This window comes from Macrobrachium nipponense, chromosome 33 (genome assembly GCF_015104395.2).
Source record: "Macrobrachium nipponense isolate FS-2020 chromosome 33, ASM1510439v2, whole genome shotgun sequence".
NCBI classification, from domain to species: Eukaryota; Metazoa; Arthropoda; class Malacostraca; order Decapoda; family Palaemonidae; genus Macrobrachium; species Macrobrachium nipponense.
This window is the reverse complement of record NC_087219.1, coordinates 32,713,181-32,726,093: the sequence shown is the minus strand read 5'-3', so window position 1 is coordinate 32,726,093 and position 12,913 is coordinate 32,713,181. Positions and strand designations below refer to the sequence as shown.

At 50.2% G+C, this 12,913-nt stretch overlaps 1 protein-coding gene across 2 annotated transcripts in view; it reads right to left on the bottom strand.

Moving 5' to 3' along the window:
• Positions 1-12,913, bottom strand: part of LOC135203069 (SAGA-associated factor 29-like) — a 53,709-nt gene that overhangs the window by 36,362 nt on the left and 4,434 nt on the right. For both annotated transcript variants that reach the window (XR_010311854.1, XM_064232676.1), the window contains exons 5-6: positions 12,165-12,323; positions 11,471-11,699 (exon numbers count right to left, since the gene is read on the bottom strand). Coding sequence is in view for 1 of the 2 variants with exons in the window: in XM_064232676.1 (XP_064088746.1) it covers positions 11,471-11,699; positions 12,165-12,323 (388 nt within the window). In the remaining variant the exon portion in view is untranslated. The remainder of the gene's footprint in view (positions 1-11,470; positions 11,700-12,164; positions 12,324-12,913) is intronic.

Here is a 12,913-nt window from a genome sequence, read left to right as displayed (position 1 = left end):
GTCCGCTCATCAACACCACTGAGTGTCCCACCAGACGATCCTGGAACTCTTGGAGAGCGAGGAACGCTGCCTTGAGCTCCAGGACGTTGATGTGAAGGTGCTTGTTGTGATGATCCCAAACACCTGCAGCCAGCAACTCCTCCAGGTGTGCGCCCCATCCCTCAGTCTATGCGTTTGAGAAGAGCAGCATCTCCGGGGGGGGGAGTGCAAAGAGGTACTCCTCTTACGAGGTTCCCGTCGTCCAGCCACCAGGCTAGGTCCTGCCTCACCTCCTCCATGAGGGACACGGGGAAGAAAGGAGGGTCCCTTGCCTGTGACCAACACTCCTTTAGACTCCACTGAAGAGACCGCAGTTGAAGACGCCCGTGAGGGACTAGCTTCTTAAGAGACGACAGGTGGCCGATCAACGAACTTGCCACTGCCTTGAGCTGGTTGCTCCTGAAGGGACAGGAACTGTTCTGCTGCCTCCCTGAACCTGCTGATCCGTGAATCTGCGGGAAGACTCGCCCTGCTATCGTGTCGATCAGCATGCCCAGGTACTTCATCCTCTGCTTGGGTTCGAGATCTGACTTCTCATTAATACACTACGATCCCCAGATCACAGCGAATTTGAGTCGTGAACACCTGTGGGGCAGTTGAGAGACCGAAACAAAGTGCCCTGAATTGGTACACCGTCCCGGTTGAGGATGAAGCTGGAGGTACTTCCTGGAGGATTGATGGATGGGTATCTGGAAATACACATCCTTCAGATCCACAGAAAGCATGAAGTCGTTCTCCCTGATGGAATCGAGCACTGATCGTGCTGTTTCCATCGTGAACCAAGTGGTGAACGAACTGGTTCAAGGGAGAGAGATCTATCACCTGGCACCAGCCCCCGAGGACTTCTCCACCAGGAAAAGTTGACTGTAGAAGTCCGGCGACTGATCCCATACGATCTCCACAACACGTTTGCTCAGCATGGCTTCTACTTCCTGCCGAAGCGCTACATCCTTGGTCGAACCAGGAACGTACGTTTGCAGTTGGACTGGGTTGGAGGTGAGGGGTGGCCGAGACTCGAAGGGTAGTAGATATCCCTCCCGAAGGACATTTACTATCAAGTCTCCGCCCCGAAGCACTGCCATGTTGCCCAATGGCCGGCCGCCAGGACCCCCCCCACCTTCCGGCAGCATGTGAGGGGGAGCACCATACCTAGTGTTTCCCTCCTCTCTTTGACTTCTTCCCAGATCCCCCTTGAGAGAAGGACTGGGAGGAGGGCTGGTTACGGTCACTCCTTACAACAGCAGTCGAAGGCAGAGTCTTTCCTCTCGTCTTCGACGAGGCAATCGTCTTAGCTGCAGAGGAAGCGCTAGCTAAACTTTTGGGCTTAGCCGCAGTCGTCCGAGGTTGCCCAGCCACCTTCAAGACTGCCTGGTGGACAAGACGGTCACTATCGTCAGTGCACCATTGTTCCATCACAGCATCCACCATCTCTCTGGGAAAGAGAAGGAGGAACTCCACACCGGTCCTTGTGAAGACCCAAGTCCGCCTCTCGCCCAGCCGCCCGGGTCACTCAGGTGAGGACAGCGTCCCTACGCCGGAGAACCAGGTTGGCCTACAGGTTAGCCGTCTGGTGGGCCAGGTAGGAGATGGCCCTACCTCCAGACTGGCACAGTCTCACTAAAGCCGGGTCCCCTTCAGGAGAAATGTTCCCTAAGGAGGCCGCGGCCTTTGACACTGTGAGGGACCACAGGTCGATCCATGAGACTGCTTGGAGTGCTGCCATAGCGGTAGATTCCAAGGCGAATGCCTCTTGCTGCGAGAACCACAGGTTCTCTGACAGGAGCTGCTGCAGAGACACCCCCAGAGTTAGCCTAGCTAGCTCCGGGTTAACCTGCTTGGGCAGCAGAGGGTCTTCCGAAGGCACGTAGAATTGCCTCTGTCGCAGTAGAGGTGGGGGAAGGAGCTTGGAAGACCTACTGGACCGAAGCGAACCCTCCTGTCTAGAGACAAGAGCGTCCACCTGGCTCAGTACACTGTCAGCCAAGGCCGATCGCGGCAGACCCACGCCGTCCTGGGTTCCTTCTTAGGTCCCACCCAGAAAACGCCTCCAAGCCTAATGTAGGCTCGGAAGGTGGGAGCACGATCCTTCCCCGAGGTCGTTGTGCTGACGAATCAGCGCAATAACCTCAGCGAACGACCTCTGGATCTCGGGAGTGACTGCATCCTGCGGAGTCGGACCGTCAAGCCCCTCCAGCGAGAACGCCTCCCGAGATCCTCCTCCTTCCACAGGAGGAACCGCAACAGACCCCTCATGGTTTCCTCCTGCCACTTGCGCATAACGATCATGGGTCGGTCCTAGGACGTGCCAGGTTTGTAGGGCGTCGTGGCAGGATCGCGAGGAGTGCGCCCCTCGCCACCACTCCTGATCGCCCCGAGGGAGTTGAAGGGATCGGAGAGGGAGACCTGGAAGCTCCCCCCGCGCCCACCGGGGGCTGCAGGCGATCGAGCTGCAAGCCTGGTTGAGCGGCTCTCCCTGGGAGAGCGGCTGGACCGAGAACAGCGGCGACGGTCCCGAACGTCAGAAGAGCTGCTGCTGGTCCCATCTGCCCGGTCCCGGTAGGAGAGGCGGTCAGGGGACCTGCAGAGTCTGCTGTCCCGGTGGGAGCGAGGCCTGTCCTCACGGCGCGCCACGCCGCTTGGACTAGCCGAGGCTGGTTTAGGCGACCGAGGGGACACTTTCTAGCCTCAGCCCACTATCGCTGGTCTGGTGGGAGTCACCTGAGCGACCCCCACCTGGATCCTGGCGCCGAGTGGACTCGGTTGCCTGGGTCTTGGCTGCATGGTCACCCGCGGGTGACCGTACACTCGGTACCTCTCGCGAGCGAGAGGCCGAGACAGTACGGTGCTCCTCTGGTACCTGTCTTCTTCTGCCTTGCAGAAGGAGAGACGGGGCCCGTTCCCGAAGGAACAGCAGGACCAGCAGGACCAGCGGAAGTCCCACCCGTCCCACCAGAGTGGGACGGGCCCTTCCCTTAAAAGTCTCAGGACGAGCCTTCTTAGGGGGGGAGGAGGCAACCTTCTTCTTCTTAGGCTGTGGGGCCTTAGAAGTCGAAGGGGAAGTGACAGCAGATGACGACGGCGAAGAAGATACCTTCCTCCTCTTTTTCTTCCTCGTCAGCTTCTTCAGGACCACCACCAGGTCTTCCATCCAGGACGGAGCCGGGGCAGTTGCCAAAGCAACAGGGCCCGACTGCACCTGTCCGGAAGGACCCGAGGTGGGAGCAGCAACACCACGGGCAGGAACGACGGCAGCAGGAACTGGTACTGGGGCTGAAGCGGCATCGTAGTCAGGAACAGGGGGCAGTGCAGAACCAGCGCATCCTCTGCACAGGAGGCAGGTCCAGAGGCGAGCTCTTGGGACACCGAAAGTCAGGGGCTGGAGCAAGAGCGGCGAACCCAGGTGGCGGCGACAGCCGCACATCCTCATCTCCAGCAGCGGCGCTGCACAGCAGCTGTCGGGGTCACCGCGGCTACGTGCTGGGTATAGGCCAGGTGGTGGCGGAGCAGCGTAGCCCAGCGTGGACACCGTCGTGGTAGTCGGGGTGGTCGAACCGTGGGTTACCGGCATGACTCCTCTCGCCAGGTGACTCAGCAGCCCCTGAATCGTCGGTGTCCCTTGGAGCCCCAGCGAGTACCAGGCCCGTCCGAGATCGTCCCCGTGGCAGCCAAACCTAAAGAAGGAAAAGTCGGGTGAGTCAGTGAGGGGGGTTTCCCGTCGCCCGGGGGGGGACAGGTCCCACCCCGAGCGAACGGACAACCCCGAATACAACTGGATGTCAGGGTACCTCGGCCCCCAAACCTCCACGCTCGACTGATCGAGAGAGGAGAAGGAACGAGATACCTCCCCCAAGAAAGGGGAAGGAGCCATACGAGGGAGCTGAGATGGGGGGAAAGAAAGAGGAAGACTTGTCCATAAACCAAGGGAGTAACTGGAGATCCTTCCGATGACTCCTTGGTCGGTTACACGGCTTCCTTTCTCCCCCCCATTGGCGCTCCCACTGCTCCTCCGACCAGATACACATACATCACATGTATCGGTACGAGAGCATTCTCGCCCTCGACGCTGAGTACAAAATTCATGAGGGTCAACTTCAAAAGAGGACCGAAAGGCTGCACACTTACGGCCCTCCACACCAGGGCACAATCTGCGGCTGATGGGGGGTGAGGGGGTCTCTCCGGCTCTCGTGATTCCATTTCCATTACAATGAAGCACTGTATGAATATAAAAAACACACACGTACTTACTTATATCCTTTGCACTAGCACACAGTAAAAGGAAAAAGCAAAAAAGTCTTCATGCAGTGAAGCAAACCAAGCATACGACAGAAGCGGGCAGAGAGGCGAGCAACACATCCATCCACCAACGCGGCCGAAAGCAAAGTGGCTCCTCTCCTCGCAGTCGGACTGACCGCCAACTGCAGGACAAGTAGTTAACTACCGAACCCCCTTGTTCGAAGCTTATGACCGGTTCAGCTGCCGCTAAGTACCTTCCTATTGTTAAAGGACCGAGGGTTTGTATACGTATCTGAACAAATATGATATTGTTATGATACAATAAAGTTTCATACATACTTACCTGGCAGATATATACATAGCTATCGACTCCGTCGTCCCCGACAGAAATTCAAATTTCGCGGCACTCGCTACAGGTAGGTCAGGTGATCTACCGCCCTGCTCTGGGTGGCAGGACTAGGAACTATTCCCGTTTTCTAATCAGATTCTCTCTTCCACCTGTCTCCTGCGGGGAGGCTGGGTGGGTCTTCAATTGTATATATCTGCCAGGTAAGTATGTATGAAACTTTATTGTATCATAACAATATCATTTTCATACATTCAACTTACCTGTCAGATATATACATAGCTGATTGACACCCTTTGGTGGAGGGCAGAGACAGCTAACTAACTGACTAGACAGGTAAACAACATATGTTGTAGGTATAAATAAACCTTAGTTCCTACCTTATTAGATGGAAGACTTCGTGGCTATTGCCCAGGAGTCTGCTTCATCTCAAGAGCCTTAGCGAGATAGTGATCTGTGGCCAAGAGTTCTTGTGGATCTGTCGATGGGGTCTCTTCCACTTACTCGACAGAACCTAACTGGCGTTTGTCAATGGGAGCACATCCGCTTATATGACAACACGCCTTTATTTAAGGAGCACACCAACCCAATCCCCGATCACCCGATCCTAACCCGTGTTAGTTCTAAGATTGCCCGAGTTATCCCCAAACTCTTAGCAAACAACCACAAACTCGAAACTCATACATACAAAAATAAAAATTTTGTACCCCTCTAATAGTCAGCTGTCACTCGATTTCCAAATGAAGTGAAGTGAAGGCCGCTTGTGCGACAACTGACACTCCCATGCACCGGAAACACGAGAACACATCCGACAAGAGGGTTACGTACACAATTTAAGGATCGGTGCTCTCTCCTTTACCCAGAACCGTCTGTGCTGACACAAACGGACCTAAAGAAAAACATTTCTCATACGTAACTCGCACGTCTTTTAAATAATGAGATGCAAACACGGAGTTGCATCTCCAATAAGTTGCGTCCAAAATGTTTTTGAGTGACATATTTCTTTGGAACGCCACAGAGGTTGCGATTGCCCTAACTTCGTGGGCTCTCACTCTTAAAAGATTAAAAGAATCATCTGGACAATTCTTATGAGCTTCCATAATAACACTTCTAACAAAGAAGGCTAAGGCGTTCTTGGACATTGCTCTCTTGGGGTCTTTTACTGAGCACCAAAGACCTTTTTGCGAACCCCCCGACCCCCCAACTGCTTCTTCCTGTCCAGATAAAATTTTAGAGCTCTAACTGGGCAAAGGGATCTTTCTGCCTCTCTGCCCACCAAACTAGAAAGTCCATTCCACTTCGAAGCTCCTGGGCCAGGGATTCGAAGGGTTTTCGTTTTTGGCAAGAAAGAGAGACTGAAATGAACAAATTGCAGAGTCTCCTTTGAAGCCAACTCTTGATTCAAGGGCGTGCAACTCACTGACCCTTTTTGCCGTTGCAAGAGACATCAGAAACAAACACTTTCTAGTGATATTACGAAAAGAAGCAGTGTGTAGTGGTTCGAATTCTTCTGAGGATAGAAATTTAAGAACCACATCTAAGTTCCAGCTGGAACCTTACCGGTTCAAGTGACTTTTGATGAGTTTCGAAGGAACGAATGAGATCGTGCAAATCCTTATCATTCGTTAGATCTAATCCCTTGTTTCTAAAGACTGCTGACAGCATACTCCTGTACCCCTTAATAAATCGGTACCGAGAGATGCGACTTTCTCTAAGAAACAGAAGGAAATCCGCAATTTCGGTCACAGAGGTACTGGAAGAGGACAGCTTCTTCGACCTGCACCAGTTTCTGAAAAACTTCCCACTTCGATTGGTACACTCGCCTAGTAGATGATCTGCGGGCTCTAGCAATTGCGCTTGCTGCCTGGCGAGAAAACCCTCTCGCTCTGACAAGTCTTTCGATAGTCGAAAGGCAGTCAGAGCAAGAGCGGGTAGATTTTGATGGTACCTCTCGAAGTGGGGTTGTTTGAGCAGATCTATTCTGTTTGGAAGAGATCTGGGGAAGTCCACGTCCACTCCATCACCTCTGTGAACCAAATTTGAGCTGGCCAATACGGAGCAATCAGAGTCATTTTGGTTCCTTCGGATGCCACGAATTTTCTGACTACTTCCCCCAGTATCTTGAACGGGGGAAAAGCGTAAACGTCTATCCCTGACCAGTCCAGGAGGAAGGCGTCTGTTGCTATAAGCCCGGGGATCTTCCACCACGGGCACAAAATGTGTCTATCCTTTTGGAGAGGAATGTGGCGAAAAGATCTATTTGAGGCTTCCCCCCAAAGGAGGCCAAAGGCTCTGACATACTTTCCTGAGTGGAGTGTCCATTCTGTGGGAAGGACCTGGAACCTCCTGCTCAATCTGTCCGCTCTCCACATTCCTCTCCCCTTGGACAAACCTCGTTAGAAGAACTACCTTCCTTTGGTTCGCCCAATCAATAGATCTCTTGCCAGCTCGTACAGAGCGAAAGAGTGCGTTCCCTCCTTGTTTCTTGACATAAGCCAGAGCTGTCGTATTGTCTGAGTTTTATCTGTACGGACCTTGCCTCTGACTATGTGTTCGAAGCTCTTTAGCGCAAGGTGAATTGCTAAAAGCTCTTTGCAATTTATGTGCCATGGAAACAAACCTGTTCTGCCGACCAGGTGCCTGACACTTCTTTGGATCCCAATGTTGCACCCCAGCCCGACTCCGAGGCGTCTGAGAACAATGTCAGGCTTGGGTTCCGTACTTGCAGGGACACTCCATTTGTTTTCCTTTTAAGGGAATCAAACCACCACTTTAAATGATTCTTTATTTCCTCCGAGATTGGAAACGTGTCCGAGAGCTGTCCTGTCTTCCAACTCCAACTTCTTCTCAGGAAGAACTGAAGCGGACGAAGATGTAGTCTTCCTAGGAGAAAGAACTGTTCGAGCGAGGAAAGGGTCCCCAGAAGGCTCAGCCATTCCCTCGCTGAAGTGCGCTCTTTCCCTAAAAAGTTCGATACTGTGGCACAGCCTTTCTTTATTCTCTCTTGAGATGGAAAAACTCGAAAACCCCGAGAATCCATCTGAATCCCCAGATAAACCACGTTCTGGCTGGGGATCATCTGAGACTTCTCGAGGTTCACGATCAATGCCAATGATTTTGTCAATTCCAGTGTTGTTGACAGGTCCTCCAAACACTGCTTTGAGACCTGGCTCTGATGAGCCAGTCGTCCAGGTACAGGGAGACGTTTATCCCTTTCAAATGTAAATGTCTTGCTACATTTTTCATCACGTCGTGAAGACTTGAGGAGCCGTGGAAAGGCCGAAAACACAGGGCCCTGAACTGATAGATTCTTCCCTCGAACATAAATCGAAGGTACTTCCTCGACGAATGGTGGATCGGGATGTGGAAATATGCGTCCTGAAGGTCTAGGGACGCCATCCAATCTCCTTGCCGCAGTGCTGCAAGGACTTGAAGCAGACGTTTCCATGCTGAACTTCTGTTGTTCTACGAATTTGTTCAGCGCACTTACATCCAGTACCGGTCTCCATCCCCCTGAGGCTTTTGCTACAAGAAACAAGCGATTGTAAAACCCCGGGAGCTGCAATCCAGCACTAGCTCTATTGCTCTTTTGTCCCACATCTGTTCCACCATTTGACGAAGATATCCATCGAGCAGGGTCCCTGTATCTGGCGGACAATTCCCTCGGTGATGTTGTCAAGGGAGGAACGTCCTTTAATGGGAATGCGATAACCCTTCTTGATGATCGACATCGTCCAAGGATTCGCTCCTAGTCCTTCCCAGGCTTTCGCAAATGAATGTAACCTGGCTCCTACAGGTGTCTGGAGGACAGAATTCTCACTTTCCTTTCTTAAAGGGACGGAAGGAAGACCTGCCCCTCTTTTCGGTTGACTTCCTTCTGGCGATAGATCTAGCTGGAAGACCTCCTCGAAAGGGCTGCTGCTGAGCTGGACGAGCCACTTTCTTTTCCTCCACTGGCCACAGGCCTATTTTTCCTTGAGGATTGTCTAAGGAGATCCTGGGTGGCCTTTTCAGTCAGAGAATGCGCAATATCCTTCACCAACTGCGAGGGAAAAAGGTGTTCTGAGAGAGGCGCAAACAATAAGGCGGCTCTCTGCGAAGGAGAGACGGCCTTCGTGAGGAAAGCACTGTGAACCGCCCTCTTCTTTAAAACTCCTGCACCAAAGAGGGAGCATACCTCAGCCGATCCATCCTGAACAGCCTTATCAATGCATGTGAGGATGCTATTTAGGGTTTCTGGGTCCAGTTGTTCCTTTTCATGAGATTTCTTGGCCAGCACCCCAAGGGACCAAGAAGTTAAAAACTTCTAAAGTGTGAAAAAGCCCCTTGAGGAGGTGGTCCGTTTCCGAAAGCCCCCATGTTACTTTCGCTGCATTCAAGGCGTGTCTTCTCGATGAATCTACTAAACTCGAGAAGTCTGACTCAGCTGAAACGGACAGAGACAATCCCATATTTCTCCCGTTTCGTACCAAATGCCTCTCCTCCCTGTAAGTTTAGCGGGAGGCATACAAAAGACCGTCCTTCCTAACTCCTTCTTCTTCTTGAACCAGGAGTCCAGAGATTGAAGCGCCCTCCTCATAGATATAGCAGGCTTCATTTTTAGGAAAGAAGAAGACTTGTGTGTTTTCGTGCTCGAGAACAGAGAGCGTGGAGAAGGAGGAGCGGCTGGCGTTAACGAGTCTCCATATTCTTCCAATAGAAGGGACGAAAGAACTTTGTAATTAGAAGATCCTTCCTTCATTTCATCCTCCGAGGCATCTTCTGGGTTCATAGGCTCGGAAGGAGAAGGCTCCCTTCTTTCTTCTGTTTCTTCCCTTACTCTCTTTCGAATGTCAGGCTCTTCATACAAGGAATGCGCCTGGTGTACAGCAGGAGTATCTCGCCTGGCAGGAGTAACGTGTTTGGAATACTCCTGGCGCTTGGCAGGCGCAGAGCGCCTCGAATACTCCTGGCTTCTAGTAGGCGCATCTTGTTCCGAATACTCCTGGCGCCTGGGAGGAGTATTAAGTTCAGAATACTCCTGGCGCCTGGGAGGAGTATAAGGTTCGGAATACTCCTGGCGCCTGGGAGGAGTATTAAGTTCAGAATACTCCTGGCGCCTGGGAGGAGTATCGAGGCCCGACGACTCCTGGCGCCTGGCAGGAGTACGTCGCTCCATACTCCTGATCCTTAGAATGCGTCTGGTGTTTAGTAGGAGTATTGATCCCGGTAGGCGCTTTCCGTCTAACAAGCGCTCTACTCCTAACAGGATCTTCCTCTTCAGCTAACTCTTGGCGCTTGGTTGAAGATCTTGAATGTTGTACTGCATACTCTGGCTCTTTGCGCCTACTCGGAGCCTGGCTCCTGGTTGGAGCCGTACTCTTGACAGGAGTAACTTCCTTTCTTACTTCTCTCCTGTCTAACGCATTTGCTCCCCCCCAGAGATGGCCGCTTGTGCGACAACTCCCCTGAAGGGTGCGTCGCGCCCGACAGGAGAAACGGTATTTAGATCTTTTAATAGGAAGCCTATCATCCTTCTTACGAGTAGGCTCCTTATATAGCGTTCCTACTAACGAGGCTAATTGTTCTTGCATATTCATTAAAATTTTCCTGGTTGAGGAATCTTTCGAACCAGGAGAGGGAGATCTGGAAGGCGCTCTAGGATCTCTTCCAGACCCAGAGTCTGAATGTATTCTAGCCTTCTTTATTACCGAAGGCGCTCCTTCTTCAGAGAAGCGCTCGGGACTAGAATTGAGTTCATGTTCTTTCATACTCCTCTTCAGCGGACGGGAAAGTTTCGACTCCTTCCATCCTCTTCTCGGAGAAGGCGAACTAGACGACGAAAAGCACTCTCGAAGGACGCTTTTCCTATAGCGGTCCTTGGCAGTTTGTGATATGATCGATTCTGCCGAAGGGACGCCTGATCGTTGGGGATTCTCCACAACCCCCGTACGGCTTTCGACTTTCCTTCTCCTCCGGGCCAGGGAGCTTGGAAGAGGTCTAGGCCTGGGAGCGTCGCAGAGACGACCAGACGCCCCCTCCACTACACTGGGGACACTAATATCACTAGCGAAACCACATTCACTTTCCTTACCTTCCAATGCTGCCACTTTTTCCTGCATTTTCTGAAGGGAAGCTCTGAGTTCCGCTATTTCCGAAGCAGAACTAGAGGGATTAGCAATTTGTGAACGGGCTGAAACAGAATGGGCATGATTATCAGAGGAAGAAGCTACAGAACTAGACAGTAAATCATGAGATGTAGACATTCTGCGGGTTTTATAAGCCGCCTTCCTCTCTCTATCTTTCTCTAACTTCTTCAAGTAAGAAGTTAGATCTTCCACTCTTGTGCACTCATTTCTCACACTCGTTACACGTATTCTCAATCGAGCATTCAACCATTCTACACCCACTACAAGTAGTATGAGGATCTACCGAAGCTTTCGGAATCCTCACCTTACAGCCCTCATTCACACACTCTGAAACTAACACTAGAGTCAGACATATTCACGAATTCCAAAAACCAAGTCCAAAAAACAGTCCACGATAGCGAATGCCAAACAACGATCCAAGTACGTCACCAAATATCAGCGAGAGATGATCAAAAGCTTTGCGAAAAACGAATTCTAGTCAGGAGGAAGTAACAACAATGTTGATACCCCGGCGACAGAGAGAATCTGATTAGAAAACGGGAATAGTTCCTAGTCCTGCCACCCAGAGCAGGGCGGTAGATCACCTGACCTACCTGTAGCGAGTGCCGCGAAATTTGAATTTCTGTCAGACGACGGAGTCGATAGCTATGTATATTATCTGACAGGTAAGTTGAATGTATGAAAATAATTTTTTCAAAAGCAGGCACAGGATTATCATACAAACCTATAGAGCCCTTAGGATACAATGCTTCGGGATTGACCTCTGGATTAGCTCTCATCAGAGGCAATGGGTAAACTCGTCTACGGCTTAGTGTGTGCCGTTCCTTCTGCTCCTCATCGATGTCATCTACCTCATACTTGTTGGTAGCAGTATTATAATTTACAACCTCAGCCAGAATCCAGTTGTCTTCACCTTCACTGCCTCTAACTAAGCAAGCTACCATATCATTCACCTGAAATTAATATCCAAATTCAATAATCAAGAAAATAAGTGCACCCACTATCTGTAATGTTCATTACAATAGGACTCATGTCCATGAATTTAATTCAAAAGTATATAGGATACTATATTTTGATATGAACAGCATGTTAAAACTCTGGAGTTATAAGTACTATTGCTACAAGCTGAGGCCTCTGTACATACCTCACTAACTTGTTCCCATGAAGGAAAATGAGTCTAAGTGGAAAATTTCTTTGCACTAGAGATAATATACAGAACCTTAGAAATATTTGTGGTATGAAATATACTGCAATCTTAATCTTTACCACTCCTTTAAAGAGGTATCCAAAAGAAGACTAAAAATCCTATGCTTTCAATGCCTAATTACAGCCTACACTGGCCCATTCTGAGTAGAACATAGTATAAGGAAAATATGAGCTTAGAATCTATGAAACAAACAACACAGAAAATTCATTGCCTTCGCAATATAATTTTGCTCTGGAGGAACAGCGCCACACAAAGGAGGTGGCTTTTCTCCAGCATTCCCAATCCACAGTGGGAGGGTCTGTGCACAGTTCAGAAGCATCTTCATGAGGGCGCCTCGTCTAATTGTTTCTTTGTTGCCAGAATTCTTCGCCTGCAAAGAGATGGGTAAGATTTTATTCATGTTCAACAGGAAAATGGTTATGGAGACAACTGTAAGAAAAATAGGTACTGAGAGGGTAGTATGAAATAGTAGCAGCAATGTGGATGAGAATCGTATAACAGCGGGAACCCTACATTCCATATGTGTGCAAGGCCTGTACTATGGACAATATAAGGAAAAGAAAAAGTAGGAAACTGCATGAAAGGCAGTGCCAATGGACTGGGAAATAGACCTCGTGAAATGAAGAGAATAGCTGGTTAGCAAAGAGGTAAATATAGAATTATCAGGATAAAGAGCAATGGAAAGGCCCAAACAAGAACTTTAACCAAAACATTGCCTCATATTTCTGGACTAATATTGGGCTCACCTCAAATATTTGTTTACATGTGAGGAAGAGAATTGGAGTTATCTAATGCTACGGAAGTTGGAAGATAAGATTCGAAATAATGAAAAACAAAAAGCAGAAAGCTCTGCAGCTGGAGATTGCATAAGGCACACCATCAGCAAAAATCCTCCTAACTAACATGGTATTAAAACTGCAAGTTTAATGCATGTTTAAGAGGCTGGTTTCCCTGGAAATT